Here is an 18,525-nt window from a genome sequence, read left to right as displayed (position 1 = left end):
CGCGCATAAAAGTGACCAGGCAAAAAGGGTATAAGTAACCTTATGTAAAAAGGAACTTTGCTGCCATTTATTAGTTATAATTATAAAATAGGCATATGAAACTACAACAACACCTTATTCTGTAGTCTAAATAGAACTAATTAAGCAGCTCAAGGTGTTAACAATTTATTTTGTGCAATAATAATGTATGAGCAGAAATCATAGCAGTGCTTATATACAGCAGTGAGTAAGAATAGTTCAATAGAGACATACGAAAGAACCAATACACCAAGTTAACTAAATAGGAAGCAGTAAATTTGGTTAGCAGTATTGAACAGAAATTGGCAGTATAAACAATTGTATTTATTTTATTCCATTATAAACTAAGATAAACATTTTGGTTATTGCTGTTTGCAAATCTCTTCATTTTCTTTGTTGTCAGGTTCGTGTTTCACTGGACTGGCTGCAGCAGCTGGAACTAAAAAGAAGTTTGAAACAAAAGTCAACACGTTAGGTTACCGTTTCTGCTTGATCAATGTGGCTAATTCTGTTTATTGCAAAAAATAACTTGGGCCTAAACACGAAAAACAAAAATCCGACAGTTAATTTGATTCACTCACCTTTTTGTGATCCATGGGATCCGCTTGCCTTTGCTTGTTTTTGAGCTCTTAAATATCGACGAAATTTATTATTTTCATCCAAAAGCCGCTGATTTTCAGATCTGACAATAATAAATAAATGCTTATACATTAAAGTTTTGATGTATTATGTTAAATTGGCCAAAGCTAAAAAGTTGAACTATTGTTGTCCAACCTTCTTCGTGCATCAATGTCTTTATATTTGGCAAGCTCCTTCTCCTGCTCCATAAAATCTCGTTGCAGAATATCTAGTTTTGTGAGCTGCATCACTCCTCCAGGAGCAACTTTAGATGAGGAGGAGCGAGTTGTCATATGAGATGACGATCTTGATGGAACTAAATATAATAACAGAATTTTTTCTTTTAGCAGAAATAAAGTTAATGGAATAAATTAATATTCGTGTGCTGTCTGTGTATGGCAGGGCAAATATATATTTTAAATTTTTTGAATTTGCATCTGTAAATGCATATGGAAAAACGAAATAGCTGTTTATTAAAAAAGTCCAATTTTACGACATTTAAATATAAATTTAATGCATAAACAAAATAGAAAAGATTTAATGTTGCAGGAAATAATAAAGTACAAAACGAAACAACTGAAAAAGCGATAAACATAAACTCATAAAAAACTCACGACTTTCATCATGTTTTGCAGTCTGCAATCGAATTTGTTCTTTCATTTTAAACATTTTTTCATCACTGTATTTCAATTTTTCTTTCAATTCTTGAATTCTGTTAAAAAAATTAGATTTCATCAAAAGTAATATTTTTTCTCTTTCAAACCAAATAAAGGTTATAAAACATAACATACTGCTCTTGGAACTTTGTGGTCAATGTTTTTATTTCTTTTTGAAGTTTTGAAATTTCTTCCGATTTGTTGGATGCTTCCTCTGTGGAGGTCTTCGACTGAAAACATTGACATTGTAGAAACATTAATCTACTACTTTAAAACTTATAAGTTGAAGTATGTTTACATTTACGACAAGTTTTATTGTGATATGTTTACATTTGCTTAAACAACCCTCAGAAAAAAACATAAAAAACTAACAATTTATCCTACGACTGAAACAGGTTCTATTAAATGTATCTAAACTGTACATAATTTAAGAAATAAGTTGGAATATAAAAAAACAAGCAAGACCTCCTTCAGTGAATCAATCTCCTCATCCATCTCATCAATTACTTTCTCGAGTTTATGGCAGCGTTTCAACCATTTCTATTTTAACAAGGAACATATTAACCATCAATTAACATATTATGCTTGTATTTCACGCCAAATCCTACCACAAGTTACATTAATGTCAGTAGAGCGGATTGTTTTTAACATAGAATCCCGAATTTGGCCTCATTTAAAAAAAAGCAATTTTTTGGAGTTCACAACAATAAAATATATATCAACGCTTTCTCATTAAAAAAAAGAAAACCAACTGACCTCGTATTTGGTGTTAAGTTGACTTAATTCTTTCTGTTGATCATTTTTACCCTTTAAAATATAAAACATAAAAAATTTTTTCTGCTACGAAAAAGGAACTATATGTTTGTAACTCATTATTATCTCCTAAAACATTGAAATCCAATTTTACTTTACTATCCTAAATTTTAAACTGCTCTATTAATGTTTACATGAGGATGGTACAAAACAAAATATACAACTCGTTTTATTTGTTTGAATATTCATTGATAAATTACCTTTTCCAGATCTTCTATTCTCTTTATCGCCTCCTGGTGCTCCTTGGATTTCTCGAGGAGTTTGTGAGTTGTCCTTCCAAGAGCTTCCTTATGATGTTGTACAGTCTGTTTTAAAAAATCCTTAAAATACTTTTAAATTTAAGACCCCAAGTAAATTCATATTTGTTAATATTTTATTTTAAGAAATTTATTATTTACTTCAATAAGGTTTTTATGTTTATCATGACCTCTGTAGTAACTCCCTAAAGCATTACAATTGTCCAAACAATTATTTTATTATTGTTTTTCTCGTTCTTTATGTTTAATGTTATGCTTGACTTTGTGTTCCTATATAAGCTGAGTTTGTGTATCAGAGTATCATTCTGATATTACATGCATTGGAGCAAGAGGTCTTGTTATGTGGTGTGACCTTGAATGACCTTAAGTCAGTTTTCAATATACACCACTTGCCCCTTATAGATAACCCCACCCCAAAGTTTAAAAAATTAGAAATGCCTTGGTTGTGCGTGTTATAACATAGACTTCCGAAGGTTATTTATACATTTCTTAAGTTTCAACAGATCCCTTGTAACATACAACTCAATAAGATGATGATTCTGACTTCTGTATGTTGCAGCAAAATATTCCCCAAATCCAGGATAATTTTGCAATACAAGTGAAAAGTTTTTGAGGTAAAACAATTTTAACAACCCCCCCCCCAAAGAAAACATGATATATTAGCTGACCATCGTAATAGATGCATCAACCACACACCTCATTCTCATGTTTCCCAGCTTCACATTTTTCTTTATATTTCTGCACCAAAACTTCCTTTGCTTTCACTTCATTTTCAAGACTCTTTATTTGTTCTTCGGAACTCTGTCAATAATGTACAATGAATCTTTTGTATATAGTAAAAAAATACCTTTATATTATGGTAATGGGCTCTGGTCTACATACCAGGTCACCTACCATGCTAAAGGTCTCATCCATATAATAATAGAAACAACCAACTTACCAAAAGAGCATCTTTCTTTTCCGCCAATGCAGTTTTCAACTCACTGATGACATCATCATTTTTCCCCTGGATATTCAACAATTACAATAAAGAAGTAAAACTAATATTTATAATTAATATTAAAAGTGAAACAATACACATGATATAAGTGTCACAATAAAATTGATATCATACTTTTTCTTTCTTCATTTCATTAAGCTGTGTTTGTAGTAAATTACATTTCATTCTTTTTTCATTTAATTCTTTTGTAGCCTTCGCAATCACCACTTTGTGTTTCTGCACATTCTGGTAAAAAAACAAGTAAAATTGAACATAATGTTGGTATTCTAAAACCCTGTAGCTGCTGTTCATAAATTTTAATAAGGCACAAGTCGCACAACACACAAGCATTCAGGTAAATAACAAAATACATTACATGTCAGATTTCAGGCACATGACATATATGAATACTTTATGTTTACTTAAGTGTTTTACAGAGACTTAATGTTAAATGTATCAACCTTTTCTGTTTGTTCAGTCATCTCAATCTTTGCATCAGCGATCGCTTTTTCCAATTCCTTCTCACCAAGTGACCGCTGTGACTTGAGTTCATCACTTTCTTTGTTCAATTGATTAATCTGTAACAATAAATTATTATGTTGCTGTTGCTTTTGAATTTTAATATAAGTAACATTTTATCAGCTTTTGGTGATAACTCATGTATAGTTTCAACACCAGGATGAAACATAACTTTTTATTAAAATCGACATACATTATAATCTGCACTTTTTAAAAAGTAGCTATTGCTTTTGCTTTACTACTATGCTACTAGACCATAAGCAAAAACAGCTTAGAAATGAAAGTTTCAAACCAATTCATCTTTTTCAGTGAGAAGTTCATCAAGTCGCTGATATTTATCGTTTAATTCTCTTTTCTCTTCATTAAATCTTTCATTTAACGTTAATACCTGTGCATGAAAAAAGAAAAGAAATTCTGTATATTCTCCACAATTCACTGGTTTAAGAAAATAAAACATTTTTTCTTTTCCAACTGTACACACTACTATCATTATCTCTACCAAAAAAAACAATTCCTGTAAAAGCATTTGGTGAACCCTTCCATAAACCACAATGTTTTCAAAGATTTTCTGATTTTTTTAAATTTATTATATTAAATAATGTTAAATTATAAGCTGTACGAACCAATAAAGACATACAGTATATATATATCTTATGTTCAAAAACTGAAGGAGAATATAAATACAAAAACGTGACATCATTTATATAAACTTTAAATAATACAAAGTTATTCAACAACAAAATAAACAACTCAAACAAAATAAACTGACCTCTGCATTCAACTTGTCGTTATCTCGTTGTAATTCTTCGACCTCAACTTGGAATGCCTGTATTTTCTCCATGTGTGATTTTACAATATTTTTGTCTTTTTCCGATTCTTCTTCAAGTTCCAACAAGTTACTCTAAAAATGAATTGTTACATTTTATTAATAACATATTAAACAAAAAATGTTTAGGACAAAGCTTTAATTCATTACTATTATTCAACAGGTGTAATTTGACAACTCTGGTCTACATATCAGTTAACCTGGCGACGCGTACGCAGTTTAACTGATATGTAGACCAGAGTTGTGGGGCATGCCTAGCTATTGTGGTAGATCTTCATCCATATACAATAGAATTACCAAATAAACTATGTTCAACACACCTTCAATGCAGATACAACATTATCTCCATCTTCCTTTACTTTCTGCATCAACTCTTTTGATTCTTTCAACTCCTTACTAAGCTGATCACATTTCTCTTCAAGTTGAATGGCAACTTGTTCACTTTCGTTTCCACACAACAGCTTAGATTGCATGAAAGATAATTCGGATTTTAGTTGAGAGATTTCTTTCTCTTTCATCTCGATGACGTCAAGTTTGGATTTAATGTCTTCTTTTAACTTTTGATAAGATAGAGCACGTTCTTCAGCAAGTGATGCATGTTGTTTTATCTCCTCATCTTTTTGTTGGCCAATATTTTCCAACTCTGAGATTTGCATTGAAAGTTGAGCAATCTTTGCAGATGATAAAGATGATTCTTCCTCCATCTTTGATCTCAAACTCAATATTTCTGCTTCACCAGTCGTCGATTGATCATCCAATTGCTCCGTTAATTCTTGAACCCTGGAAGTAAGCATCTCACACTTTGTTATCTTCTCCTCAAGTTCACATTTAACGGATGCGAGATCTTCTTCCAGATCTTTTATTTGTTGCAGGTCTTTTTCACAAGTTTTAACTTCTTGAACCTCCATCTTTAGATTTTTACTCTCTTCCCTCATCTTCTGCTGCTCTTCACTAAGTTTTGAGAACTGTTGATACAAAGCGATGAAATTCTTCTCTACCTCCGATAAATTCTTCCGATCCTCCAGAAGTCTCATCAGCTCTGATTGATCTTCATTCAGACAACACCTCAAACTACTGATCTCATATTCCAACTCACTGCAACTCTTCTTATGCTCCTCCAAAGAAGATGCAGAGCTTTCAAGATCTTTCGTCTTCTTCGCAAGCTCTTCTTCCAACTTGCACTTCTCATCATTTAGTTGATCTAGAGCTTGAATCTTTTCATCTAGAACTCTCCGAAGCTCGTCCATCTCTTCACTTACAGTTCTTGAAACCTCACTGAGAGCAAGAACTTCATTTATTTTACGTTTCTGCTCTAACTTTAACAGATCAATTTCTTCTTGAAGATTGGATATTTTTTCATGACACTCATGATGGTCCGAACCCTCATCCATCTTTTCCAAAATTTTCATCTTCTCATGAGCAGCATCCAATTCCATCTTCCTCTCATTTATCTCATCATCTTTCTCTTTTATTTTCTCTTCCAAAGTTGCTACATTTTTCATCATTTCACACTCAGACACTTTAACTTTTGTTAAATCTGATTCAAGCGTTAAAACTTCTGTTTGTAAAGATTCCAAACATTGTTTCAACCCCGTCACCTCATTGGAAAGCTCACACCTCTCTAACTTGAGGGCTTCCACCTCTTGTTCCATCATGGCATATTTAGCTTCACACTCTCCATGCTTTACTGCAACTTTTTCCAAATCAAGCATCTCACTTTTAACTTTCTCAAGTTGAGCTTGTATATTTTCAAGCTCACCATCTTGGTTGAGATTCTGCAAAACAAGTCTCTCCATTTCACTTTCAACATCTGCAACTTTTTCTTCAGCAGTTACCAACTTTTCTTCTAAAACTCTTTTTTCTTCAGTTAACTCTTTTATCCTTTCTTCTCTTTGTTTAAGAAGTTCTTCGTTATTTACACCAACTTCTTTAGAAAGATTTATTTCCTCCAACATTGCAGAATGTTGCGTTTCCACTTGCTCGAGCTTAACAACCATCTGTTGATGTTCTTCTTGCAAACAAATAAATTGTTCCAATTTTTTCTTCAACTCTTCATTTTCTACCGTAAGACAATCATTTGATGCACGATGACTTTCTATTTCTTTACACTTGGCTCCCAATTCATCCTCCATGTCTTTCAATTTATCTTTCATCAACTGAAGCTCTGCTTCTTTTTCAAGAAGATCTTTCCTCGCCTCCTCCAGATCTTCTTCGATACTCTTTAAATCCGGATGACATTGAAGACTTTCTTCAGTTTGATCCAATTCACCTTCTTCAAGTGATCTCTCCATGACTTCCTCCTGCATCGCATCTTCCGGAGTTGGTTGATTAGGTTGATCGACATCAACATCTTTAGTTGGAGATTCTTCATCTTCAATGATGTTGAAACGAACATGCTTCACTTCACGAGGATGACCATCATTAATTGAAGATCTAATTTGCTCTTCCAGCTTCAAAGACTTCTGCTGACTCTCTTCCAATTCTTCTCTAATCCGTTCTTCCTTTAATCTTCCTTCCTCAATCTTTGTCTTGAGAGTTTGTATCTTATCTTTAGAGATCACGATTTCTTCTGTGAGGATCATCACTTTTTCTTTTTCTCCGTTAAGAGCTTGCTTCAAACTCTGCGCATCTTCTTCCATCTTCACTAAAACATCCGGATCAATGATGTGCTCTGATGAACCTTGCATCTTCTCAAGTTGAGCCTTCATTTCATGCAGCTCCTCTTTTAGCTTCTTATTCTCCTCCTCCTGCATCTTCATGGCATTAGTAAGTTGGGAAAACTCCTGGTCCAAAGTAATAAAGTTTTGCTCCACTTCTGAAAGATCCTGTTCAACTTTTTTCTCTTGCTCTGCATTCAACTTTACCTCCACAGCGGCAAGCTTCTCACGAAGATCATCCACAACCTTCTGCTGATTATCAATCTCATCAAAAGCTTCCTGTAGTTCTTCATTACCAGTAGTCTTTTCCTTTACATCTGAGATGACATCGACATCCACATTACTTAAACTTGGCTCGTTCCTCTTTATACAAACAGCACATTCAACATTAGTAACTGCTGTATTGGAAGAATGTTCTTCAATTTCTCTTGCTGATGCTAATTCTTCTTCAAGCTGCTGACATTGCTCTTGCTTTTGTTCAAACTCCTCCGACATCGTCTTTAATTGACTTTTTACTTCAGCTAAGTTTTCTGTATGCTGACATGAAGCGGCTCTCATGTTCTCAATGAGCATCTGCTTCTCGGAACATGCCTTCTCAAATTGATCATTTTTCTCCATCAGTTCAGTATTAGCATCCCCTAAACTCCGGACAGCTTCTTCCATCTCCGAAACTTTTTCTCTGTTTTCCTCCAACTTCCTCTGTAAAGCAGCCACAGTTTGACGAAGGTTTTCCACATCACAGTTTCTCTCATCCAACTTATGACTTAACTCATCCAACTTGACTTGCATCTCATCAACAAGCGACTCTGGTGTAGTGGAAATAGTTGCATCCTTCATTCTGCACTCATACTCACCCTGTAGATGGGAATACTTTGCATTCAGATCAACCAGCTGAGTTTCCAATTCTTGTATTTTGAACTCTCCACTTGAAGATTCCTGCTCCACAGCAGCATCTTCCAACTCTTTGATCTTCTCATCCTTCTCCATCACGGACTTCTTTAGTTCTGCAACCTCCACAATCTTCATCTCCTGTTCTTCTTTAAACATGGATGTTGCTTGACAAAGATCATCGACTTTTTCCCGGAGCTCGAGGATCTCAACCTCCGCATCACCCAATGACCTCTTCATCTTTTCTACTTCTTCCTCTGGATAAACAGGAATGATAAAATGTCATTGAAATGATTAACTATTTAAGATTTGTGTGTGTTCAAGATTACTTGAAGCACTGTGTTATAAAAAAAGTAACACAGTAGCAGCACTAGTTGTTACACTTGTTACACATGTCTTGCTGAGGGGCAGATGAAACGATGTTAAAATAAACTTTCTTTGAACTGTTATTTTATAAAGCACACTTTTATATTACATGTGTTTACTTAATACAACAACACAAAAATTCTTACATAAAAACAACAGACAAGATTAAACCCCAGTTAAACAAACACAACATGATCTGGTCCTCACCTTGCAGAGAAAGGTCATATTGAACATTAGCATCAACTTTTTCAACATGAGCATCAACTTTAAGCTTCATATTTAATTCTTCATTTCTAAGAAACATTTCATAAAATATAAAAATACAGATTTTTTTATAAAATACAACATGGAAATATAAAAATCTAATATTACTTTTAATGATCCAGTAATCAACTACAAAGTTAAGGATATCAGCTGGATTTTTTTGCTAATAGAAAAACTTCTATGGCGCCCACAATCTATTTTGCTGTGAATTTTATTATCCAAAAAAAGTTTTGGAAATTTAAAAAAAAGTGTGCAAAGCCTTTCGTACTCAGATATTTTGACGAGCAACTCATCACGAAGACTTTCCAATTCCTTTGTTATCCTTGACACTTCGTTTGTTAACTCTTCAGCCTTTTCTTTGTGTAAAACATCATCTGGAAGAAAAATGATGACACAGTGACACAAGTAGGTGGATTTAACTTAAAAAGTTTGGCATTTCACCATAGGTAGACTCACTTAAATTTTGTGGTGTAATAATTTTTTAAACAATAATTTCAGAGTACAGACAAAACAAGGAAAAAACTTAAGAAAATGTCATGTTTCAAACATAAAGTTCAGCCACACATTATTTAATCCAAATGAATTTCTATGCACATTACTCAAAAGTTAGCTGCCTCTGGTCAAAATCAAAATATAGTTCACTGTGAGCATTTTGTACAATAATTACATTTTGTCCACAGCCATATAATATGGTAACAGTTTGTGAGGAAAAAATACAAGCTCACTAACTTACCATGTTGTTCTACAGAAACAGATCGATTAAGTTCATGAGTTTTAAACGCAGGTTTGCCTGATATATCAGACATAGCCATGTAGCTGTCAAGGTCTGATTGCAATGTTTTAATTTTCGCAGATTGTGATTTCTGTAAAAAAAACTTTATAATAATAAACTTAAATCCAACTAAGCACTAAATACCAGTTTTAAAGAAAAATTTTAAGAAATAGTTAAAAATAGGTATTAATCATGAATTTTATTAACTATAAACACAAGGAAAGCTACCATAGCAAAGTAGCAACAAACTACCAACCAATGTTATTTCAAAATCATCTCTTTCATTTGTCACCATGAGGAGTCTTTCACTCGCAACCTGATACTGGTGTTGCGCGTCTTTCGTGGTTTGTTCGTAATCTTCAATGTCTTTTCGAAGATTCTCAATCAATTGCACTTGATCTGGTGTGGCCTAGTGTAATGTACAAAAAATATGAATCATATGCTTAGTAAGGTTATAGGTTGTACACCCTAAGCACCTGACTTGAAGCATCATATGACTGTTGCTTAGACAGAATAGAATGTGGTTACTGGTTAGTTAAATAGATGTATACCAAAAGTTTAACCTCTTCCTTTTCAACAACTAGACTACAACTGCTATCTTTTACACAGCACATGTTTTTCTAAACAAGTTGATTTATCAACCACCTTAACGCACACTGGGAGTTTAAAGGTCATAAGATAGCCCTCACTTATATGAGATCCCTTATACTTAACATATCCATATCATGTAAAGCAGAAACACAATATACAATGAATAGGTGATTACTAATTCCAGTATCGTTTTGGTTTATTGCTAACACCATATATAGTGCTTATAAATTGTTTATATATGAAAAATGAGTATATGAAATTATGACAAGACATAATCTAAAAATACTGTAACTGAATAAGCGTGATAAATCTAAATAAACTGATTAAATCTAAATTCAACAGCTGCGACCGGTACTAAGTTTTTAAGAACACAACAACTAAAATTACACTGAGGAATCATCTCACCCCTGGATGTTGAAGTTCTTTCATTTCCATCTTCAGTTTCTGAACCTCAGATTTATAAAGTTCAATTTCAGCGTTTCGTTCTTTCTGTAAATGCAATCACTAACTTTAATAAAACTACAACTGCATATTGATGTTAAGCAACCATCATGTAAATTCAGTAAGATAATTGGCTGTTGCATGTTTTAGACTAAATAATAACTTAAATACACACATACATTAGTTAAAAGGCAAAAAATAATGACTGTTTAGTGATAATAGTTATAAGACTTAATAAAATTAATAGAAACAATATTAACGGTTTTACTAATCTTTATTGTTATATTTTAGCATTATTTTTAATATATTCAAGCCTTCTGTTTTTTGTCTAAGAAAGTATAATACCACCAATATGGTGACATTAACATTAACAACCTAACTTTTGAAGGTTAACTACTTAACTATAACTATTTTCATAATACTTTGGACCTACCTCTTCCTCAAATAATATTTCTTTCTCATTTCTTTCAAAGTCGGCTTTTTCCTCCATCGACTCAATCTCCGATTTCAACCTCTTTAAGTCATGTTGCCTGTAAGAAGATGGTTCATGTAATTACTTCATAAGTATGGATGGCTACATTAGCTCATGATAAGTGAAAAATGTTTTGTTTCATGCACCGTCAACAGTATGTGGGCAGCTAAAATTAAGTTTGGTCATCTGTGGTTAAAGTGTATTAACAGTAAACAAACATTTTAAAGTTCTTACAGTATTGGGTCAACTGTTTATCAAATACATGGTTTTTGTTTGTAATACAACTACATTAAATCAGCATGAAACTTTTGTAAAAAAAGTTGTTATGATCAGATTACAAAAAAATACCAATTTGTTTTAAATTACCAATAAAATATATTACTCACAAACTTCCAATTTCATTTTCTTTCTCCACACACTTAAACACGAGGTCATCGTAATCCTTCTTCACTGATTCCTTCTCTTGCAACAACACCTCACAATGTTGGATCGCTTCTTCGAGGCAGTTGGTTTTATCGCCCTCGTGTGTTGAAAGGTTTAACATACGTGATACGTTGAGCAAAGTCGATTGTTCCCTAGGATTTTAATTCAATATAAGTTACAATGATCATAGCATAAGATCAATGTTGGACAAACTTGATTTTAACTATTCGAGTCAAAACATGTTTCTCGCTGGATGACAGACAAAACAGAAGCACATTTTAATGTTGTTTTTTTAAATAGGCAATTTCTAATGTTACGTTATGCATGGTAGCAACAGAAGCAGATTTAGGTTAAAGCATATAAGAATTAAATATTTAACTTAACAGATTTTAACAAAAGGGTTTTAAAATAAACTGCAACATTCATGGGCGCTTAATAACATGTGTAGGAAAGGTATTCGTTACTGCGTATATACCTTGAAAAAAAATCAGAGAACCCAATGAGTGCATTTTATAATAAACAATTAACTATCTTTTTATCTTACAAACATGTCTTTAAGGGCCTAAACACACCCCATGTCACTTTTATTTTTTATGGTAAATTCATAAAGCGACCGTTTTATTGATTCCAAAAATACTTTGCTTATTAAAATTGGTCCAGTATAGGCGGAGATATTCGTCCTCAAACAGTGATCTCTAGCGCTATCTTTTTTTTACTACGAGCTCCGTGATTGTGACATAGGAACGTACTAGTCACGTGACTGATTCATTCGTAAAAGCGAAACCTGCGTTTTTTTTGTGCTTTTTTGCGTTTTTTTGTTCTCTCGTTTTTCGCTGAAAACACTGCCTCTCGCCTTTCTGAATGAGAGCGGCCACGCTTCAACAATTTTGTGACGTGATTTGTCACGTGGGTAGTACACTTCTCAATTTTTTCGCCACGCAACTTTCAAATCAGTTTTATGAATTTCACGGTGTTTGAACTGGAATATCTTTGGTTATACAGAACCGATTAAAACAAGTAAGGTGTCGTTGGAATTAGAAAAACACACTCTATCTATTAAAGCGATGTACATTTGAGTGTGTTTAGGCCCTTTAAAATAAACACTATACAATAGTGATGATGCAACGAGCCGATGATCATTCTATTTTCCAAATAAAGGCAAATATTGTGACAACCAGCAAATAACATTATTAAAGTTAAGCATAGAAAAAAAATGTTCATGTTTTTGCTGGCACAAATTTTTACCTTTTTAAGCTTATGGGTAGCTTGGCTTTTTAAAAGTTAGGTACATATGGTAATATTTTATGTTGTATTATTATGGGCAACTTTGACACATGACATCATCAACCTTTCTAATGTTGTTTTATCCAACACAGAACTTGTGTTTGGCAGCAAATATTAAATACTTACATATTACGTGTAGGAGCTGCTGCAGTGACTTCACTTTTCAGTTCAGAAATTTCTAAAAGCAAAATACAATACAGATCAACCTATAGTTTACACATTCACTACATCACATATATTACCTTGTTCGTGTTTTTCTTTCAATTTAAGCATTTCTACTTCGGAATAAAACAGAGCTTTTTTTAATTCCTGTATTTCAGTGATTTTTTCCTGCATTCCTGACTTAAGGGAGGAGATTTCTGAATCATATTTCGCACTTTCATCGGGAGACTTGGGAAGTAAAGTGTAAAATGTTTAGACAGTAATCGGGGTGAGGCTTTGGAATGTATTTGGGTTTAAGGGCAATTTAAGGCAACAATGTTTTGACATATTTGTGTACTTATTTTTTTGCATCTTTATTATTAAAATATGACAGACATACAAATAACTATTAATAAAAACTGTTGTGGTTTCTATTTTAACACAAGATCAAACAGCAGCTTTACTTAAATATAGTTTACATTAGTTACTATCAAAAGTATTTCTAAGAAGCAACAAACCTTGGTTGATGAGAGGGTAGCTTCAAGTTGAGATTGCAATGAAAGAACCTAAGAATTCCAAGTAATAATATAAATGGAATTAACACAGTATAGTTGTGTGTAGGGATGAACTAGTGTGGTAAAATGTAAAATTTATGCAGAGCAAATTTCCAAAAGAAGGAAAAATAATTAAAGAGAAAGTTATCTTTTAGTTGCTTTACTTTCTTCATTTTTAATATTTTTCATTCCCTAATGCATTATTATGGCAATCACATGCAGGCTCAGTGTTCAACCTTTTTTTACTAAAACACCTAGCCTCCCTAGTTGTATGTTTGAAAATAATAAACAATAAGTTTTACAACGCCCATACAACGAAATATTTTTAAAAGATATACAAAACACCATCTCACCATTTCTTTATATTCTACTTCTTTACTGTCGGCTTCAGATTTCACTCTACTGACATCTTGTGACAACTTTTCAAGCGAGGCCGACAACTCCCGAGAATGTTCAGATTCTTCTTCAAATTTCTCCAGAATTCTTCGTTTATCGCGACAAGAATCGCGAAGTTGGATCTCAAGATCTTTCATTTGACCTCGTAATTCTGGGTGGATGGTTTTTTGATTAGAAACAAGAAATCAAAATATAAAATAATAAAAAGCCTACTGTGTGAACCAAAATGTTAAACACTGCTTATTTTTCTATGATTTTTAACATGAAAGTAAATTGTTAACGTTTTAGATAAATTGTTTTATTTATTCACAAACAAGAAGCATTCATTTTGACAAATCCGAAAACTGAAAGCGAATTTTCTTATGCACTTTAGAAACTAGAAACAGTTAAAGTTATGTGTCACTCTTTATTTTCTATGCATTGTCACAGCCAGTTTATTTTTAAATAAGTGGCTGGATTTTTTAGAAACTTTTTAATTTTTTTGAAACTTTGGTGGTACCTTTAGATCACATTTGAGCATTTCTATTCATATACAGATTTTGATTTATTGTTGATTGTCCCTTTAATGGTTAACAGCTTAAAATATTCCACCACCCCAACAAGCACTCTTATACTAACCTGCCATCCCATGACTCGTAGACATCTTCGTCAGTTCGTTCTTTAGATCAACAACTTCCAATGTGAGGCGAGAGATATGATCCTTGGATTCCTCTTTTTTCTTCTCTTCATCAAGTTGATCCTCGTTAAACTGATCGATTAATTCTTGCTGCATCTTCACCTGCGGATAATAAAAGCCTTTTTTGAATACAGAATAAATACAAAACTACAATGTAATATATATATATACTAAAATGACAATATCCCCAACAATTTTGCACCAAGTAAATCCTAGTTTTTCGACAATTTGTAGATAAATATTTATAAAAATAAACAGCAAGTACACAGACATTTATAAAAACAATATTCAAATTATTTGCACCAGAACAAAATAAGACATCCCATCGATGATCAACGCACACACATTACCAATTAACAATGTGTCCCTACCTGCCCCTGTGCTCGTGCCAGATTCATCTTAAGATCCATCTTTTCATGATCATCCTTGGATGTTAAGCTCTCTTTCTCTGCCTCCATATCCTCAACAAGATTCTTCAACAAATTTGCTTCTTCTTGTTTCTACAAAAACAAAAACAGAACATCAAGTAATACTGTTTCCGCAACACCTGCATGAAAGTCCTAAACATGTTAAATATGTTGCAACAGGATCTGGTGCTACAAAAAAGTAACAGAAAAAAATCAAGCCCAACCAACTGTTACATAAGAAAATTGTATTGGAATAAAAGATTGACGATGTCATTTTGGCCAAATATATATCTCTTATATTAAAAAACAATTGGTTGAACTTTATTTTTGCCTGTTACATTAACGTAGCACCAGAACCTAACTGGAATTTATTACATGTTTTTTGCAGCCACTCTTACTTGGTCACGTTCCTCTTGTGCAGTTACAAGCTCCTGTTGGCACTTGGTTAACTTTTCTTTTAAAGATTTTAATTCTTCTTCCAATAATGAAGTCACTAAGTTACCATCTTTCTCTTCCTGTAGAAGTAACTATGGTTACATTAAATAAAAGAGCAAAGTTTTCATAACACGGATAATATTATGAAGCACAGTTTTCATAACACGGCCTATATTAAATTAGATATTTGTACCACAGCAGCTTTTATATTGATAAGCAGTGGCACAGCTAAAAGAAAAAAAAGGGAAGGGGGGGGTCAATGTAGGTCGAAAATCGTAAAAAGTGATTTTCAATCTCTGCTGTGTATATCATCAACAGCTAAAGTTTGTTTTTTAGATCCAAGTTTGGCACTACTGATGAAAAGCACAGAAACAATAAAATATGCACATATGGATCCCATTTTACCTTAGAAGAGACTTTTTACCATTTGTGTATCTAAAAATAAAACTTGCTTGCATTTTAAGAAGGCTACATCAGAATTGTTGTTTAAGAAACATAGACCCACCGTTTCACTTCGAGACTTCTTAGCAGATGAGGTTGTTGGTGTTGTCTCATCAAGTATGTGGCGTTTACTTCCATTCAACATTGGGGTTTCAAAAAGTCGATTTTTTTCTTCAGTTTTTAGATCCTCGAAAAAGGTTGATTGGTCAACAGTGAATTCTGAAGATTTAAATTGTGATTAAAAAATTTAAATGTACATTCAGAAGCAAGTTTTTAAATACAAAGAAAACTATTGCTGATTACAGTTACACTAATATGGCATAGTGCACACCATACTATATATATATTAAAATTGTATGTTTCCAATAAATTTAAAGAGGCATACCAACAAAAATGAATGAAAATTTGTAAAAAGAAAAAATGGTGCGATAAATAAGCTAAAAAAGTTTTGCTGTGTGTGTGACAATAAAGTAATTTCTCATGAGATGAAAAGTTAATGAACTGTTTCTATTTCCTAAACCACTGAACAAAATGTTTAAAAAACAAGATTTAATGCCTTTGTGAATATATAAAAAATAAAAATATACTTTTACCATTAGATTACAGCTAACAATACATACCATGTTCAGTAATGATATTATTTCCAACAGGTTTTGTTGACGGTACATTGGGTGAGAAATGCCAATCAACCCTCGGTGCAATGGAAGATATTGCTCCTGGACACCAAGTCTCACGGCGGAGTCGTTGCTGCTTCTGTTTTTATAAATACATGCCGTATAAATAGGATATGGATGTCTGAATCTTGTAATAGGGTTTGGCAAAGGGCGATTATTAAAACTTCACCCTAACACAAATTTCTGCTACCCATTCGTATGACACTGAGTGACATAAAGTCATAAATTACGTGTACTTCTCATTCAAAAGAAACCCCATCCTTGTTACAGCCACACTTGATACTACATATGCTACAATGTATACTGTGCATGATGATGTATAGCAATCAATGCAAATAAAATTAAAAAAATTAAAACCATAGATTGTCTAACTGTTCTCTAACACACTTGTTGCATGAAATAAAAAATTAACAAGCTGGATCTAGTTCATACTGGATATTAACCTTTGCTTCAGCAGGATGAACACTTGATACAAGCAATATTTGTTTTAACATCGTTATCTTTTCCTCTTGTTCTTGTTGAAGGCGAGATTTTTCCTTCAACATATTTTCTAAATCCGACTGTTGTTGTCGCATTTCATTTAATGTGCTCTGTTGCTCCATCTTGTGAGGAAACCAAATTTAAGTTTAATTTTTTTCAATAATGTGAGTCTTTTTGTCTGTCTTTTAAAACAATTAAAGCCAACTGTCTTTTAAAACAATTAAAGCCAATTAAAAAAAATAATACAAGATAAAAGTATGTAACAAAACACGTTTGATTGAATAAATAATTACAGTAAAAAACTTAATAATTTTTTGTTTAATATTAAAAAAAGGGAATATTAAAAAAATAGTTTAGTAGCAGTGTATCACAGTATATATATACTGAATAATCTTTACGGAGTAAGTAAAGCCTTACACTACTCAAAACAACACAGAAGTCATTATTGCATTCAATCAGTGCTTATCTAACCTGCATGATTTTCTTCTTCAGTTGGTTTATTTCACGTTTTTGTCGATAAAGGAGAGCTTCATCAGACAATACTTCGTTAACTATCGGTTTGTTCTTCACTTTCTTAGCGCTGCTGGCAAACTAAGGATGAAATAACATTTTAGATCATACTAAATTATAAAACTTAACATAGAAAAATTGTAAAGCAAATATAAACATAGCATGGTTATGAAACCGCAAGTAAATACAGGAATGTTAAAAAACATTTGTAAAATTTTCCTTTTATGATTTTGCGCAATTCAAAATATACAAAAAAATCAGCACGAATGGTCAGCATACGATTCTCAGGCAGTATTAATGTTCGACTGTTCCTACCCTCAAGGTGCTGTCGGTCTCATCTACTGCAGCGAGGGTAACGGTACAAATTATCACGGTGAGAGCATTTCCACCAAGTGATGGTTGGAGGATACGAGTAAGTTTTGAATCACGGAAGTTGATGAAACTGAAGATGAGGTTAAATATAAACATGTTTTCCATTATATTATAACAGTGGTTCCCAAAGTTTTTTTAGCGCGACCCAAATCAGAGTTTTATAAACATCTCACGACCCATAGGTAATCCTTTAGCTGGTGGCCACCTAAAATTTTGGGTTCAAAATGTTCAAATTAACTTTGAAAATGCGCGATAAACATGCTGCGGCAGCGTAATTCGCTTGACTTGCGTATAAGGTTAACGATTTATTACGTCACAATAGTATTATGTTCTGTCACAATAGTGATGTATTACGTAAGTTAAGGGACGTTATAGACTTGTTTTCGTACTGTTTTATGGCAGTAAAAACCTTAAACCCCTAATTCCCAGCCAATAAACCCTAACGAATTATGTAATCTGTAACGTAGATCAAACGTAACAATACGCATTCTATGACGTAATAATCTAACCTCTGTTTAATTCATAACGGCTCGTGTGGAAAATACGGTTACGCAGCACGATTTCGCACATTTTCAAAGTTATTTATCGACACAAA

The 18,525-nt window shown here is 32.9% G+C and overlaps 1 protein-coding gene across 5 annotated transcripts in view; it reads right to left on the bottom strand.

Moving 5' to 3' along the window:
• Positions 1-149: 149 nt before the first annotated feature.
• Positions 150-18,525, bottom strand: part of LOC100184032 (centromere-associated protein E-like) — a 23,531-nt gene continuing 5,155 nt past the window's right edge. For 3 of the 5 annotated variants that reach the window (XM_018817903.2, XM_026833838.1, XM_018817904.2), the window contains 34 exons: positions 17,874-18,000; positions 17,520-17,639; positions 17,012-17,170; positions 16,515-16,647; positions 15,959-16,113; positions 15,417-15,533; positions 14,983-15,111; positions 14,554-14,713; positions 13,893-14,086; positions 13,504-13,551; positions 13,087-13,234; positions 12,971-13,022; positions 11,524-11,712; positions 11,099-11,195; positions 10,630-10,713; positions 9,890-10,042; positions 9,595-9,724; positions 9,130-9,235; positions 8,805-8,890; positions 5,007-8,488; positions 4,630-4,761; positions 4,153-4,248; positions 3,803-3,919; positions 3,477-3,587; positions 3,303-3,368; positions 3,059-3,163; positions 2,306-2,410; positions 2,049-2,099; positions 1,758-1,832; positions 1,428-1,522; positions 1,251-1,348; positions 793-952; positions 600-700; positions 255-457 (listed from right to left, as the gene is read on the bottom strand). In XM_018817903.2, coding sequence (XP_018673448.1) covers positions 381-457; positions 600-700; positions 793-952; positions 1,251-1,348; positions 1,428-1,522; positions 1,758-1,832; positions 2,049-2,099; positions 2,306-2,410; positions 3,059-3,163; positions 3,303-3,368; positions 3,477-3,587; positions 3,803-3,919; positions 4,153-4,248; positions 4,630-4,761; positions 5,007-8,488; positions 8,805-8,890; positions 9,130-9,235; positions 9,595-9,724; positions 9,890-10,042; positions 10,630-10,713; positions 11,099-11,195; positions 11,524-11,712; positions 12,971-13,022; positions 13,087-13,234; positions 13,504-13,551; positions 13,893-14,086; positions 14,554-14,713; positions 14,983-15,111; positions 15,417-15,533; positions 15,959-16,113; positions 16,515-16,647; positions 17,012-17,170; positions 17,520-17,639; positions 17,874-18,000 — 7,258 coding nt within the window. In that variant the 3' untranslated portion in view covers positions 255-380. Of the gene's footprint in view, positions 458-599; positions 701-792; positions 953-1,250; positions 1,349-1,427; positions 1,523-1,757; positions 1,833-2,048; positions 2,100-2,305; positions 2,411-3,058; positions 3,164-3,302; positions 3,369-3,476; positions 3,588-3,802; positions 3,920-4,152; positions 4,249-4,629; positions 4,762-5,006; positions 8,489-8,804; positions 8,891-9,129; positions 9,236-9,594; positions 9,725-9,889; positions 10,043-10,629; positions 10,714-11,098; positions 11,196-11,523; positions 11,713-12,970; positions 13,023-13,086; positions 13,235-13,503; positions 13,552-13,892; positions 14,087-14,553; positions 14,714-14,982; positions 15,112-15,416; positions 15,534-15,958; positions 16,114-16,514; positions 16,648-17,011; positions 17,171-17,519; positions 17,640-17,873; positions 18,001-18,525 lie in introns of all 5 variants that reach the window. The other 2 variants (XM_018817902.2, XM_009859815.3) reach the window with 2 other exon arrangements.

Source organism: Ciona intestinalis, chromosome 3 (genome assembly GCF_000224145.3).
Source record: "Ciona intestinalis chromosome 3, KH, whole genome shotgun sequence".
NCBI lineage: Eukaryota > Metazoa > Chordata > Ascidiacea > Phlebobranchia > Cionidae > Ciona > Ciona intestinalis.
This window is presented reverse-complemented; position numbering and strand designations above follow the sequence as displayed.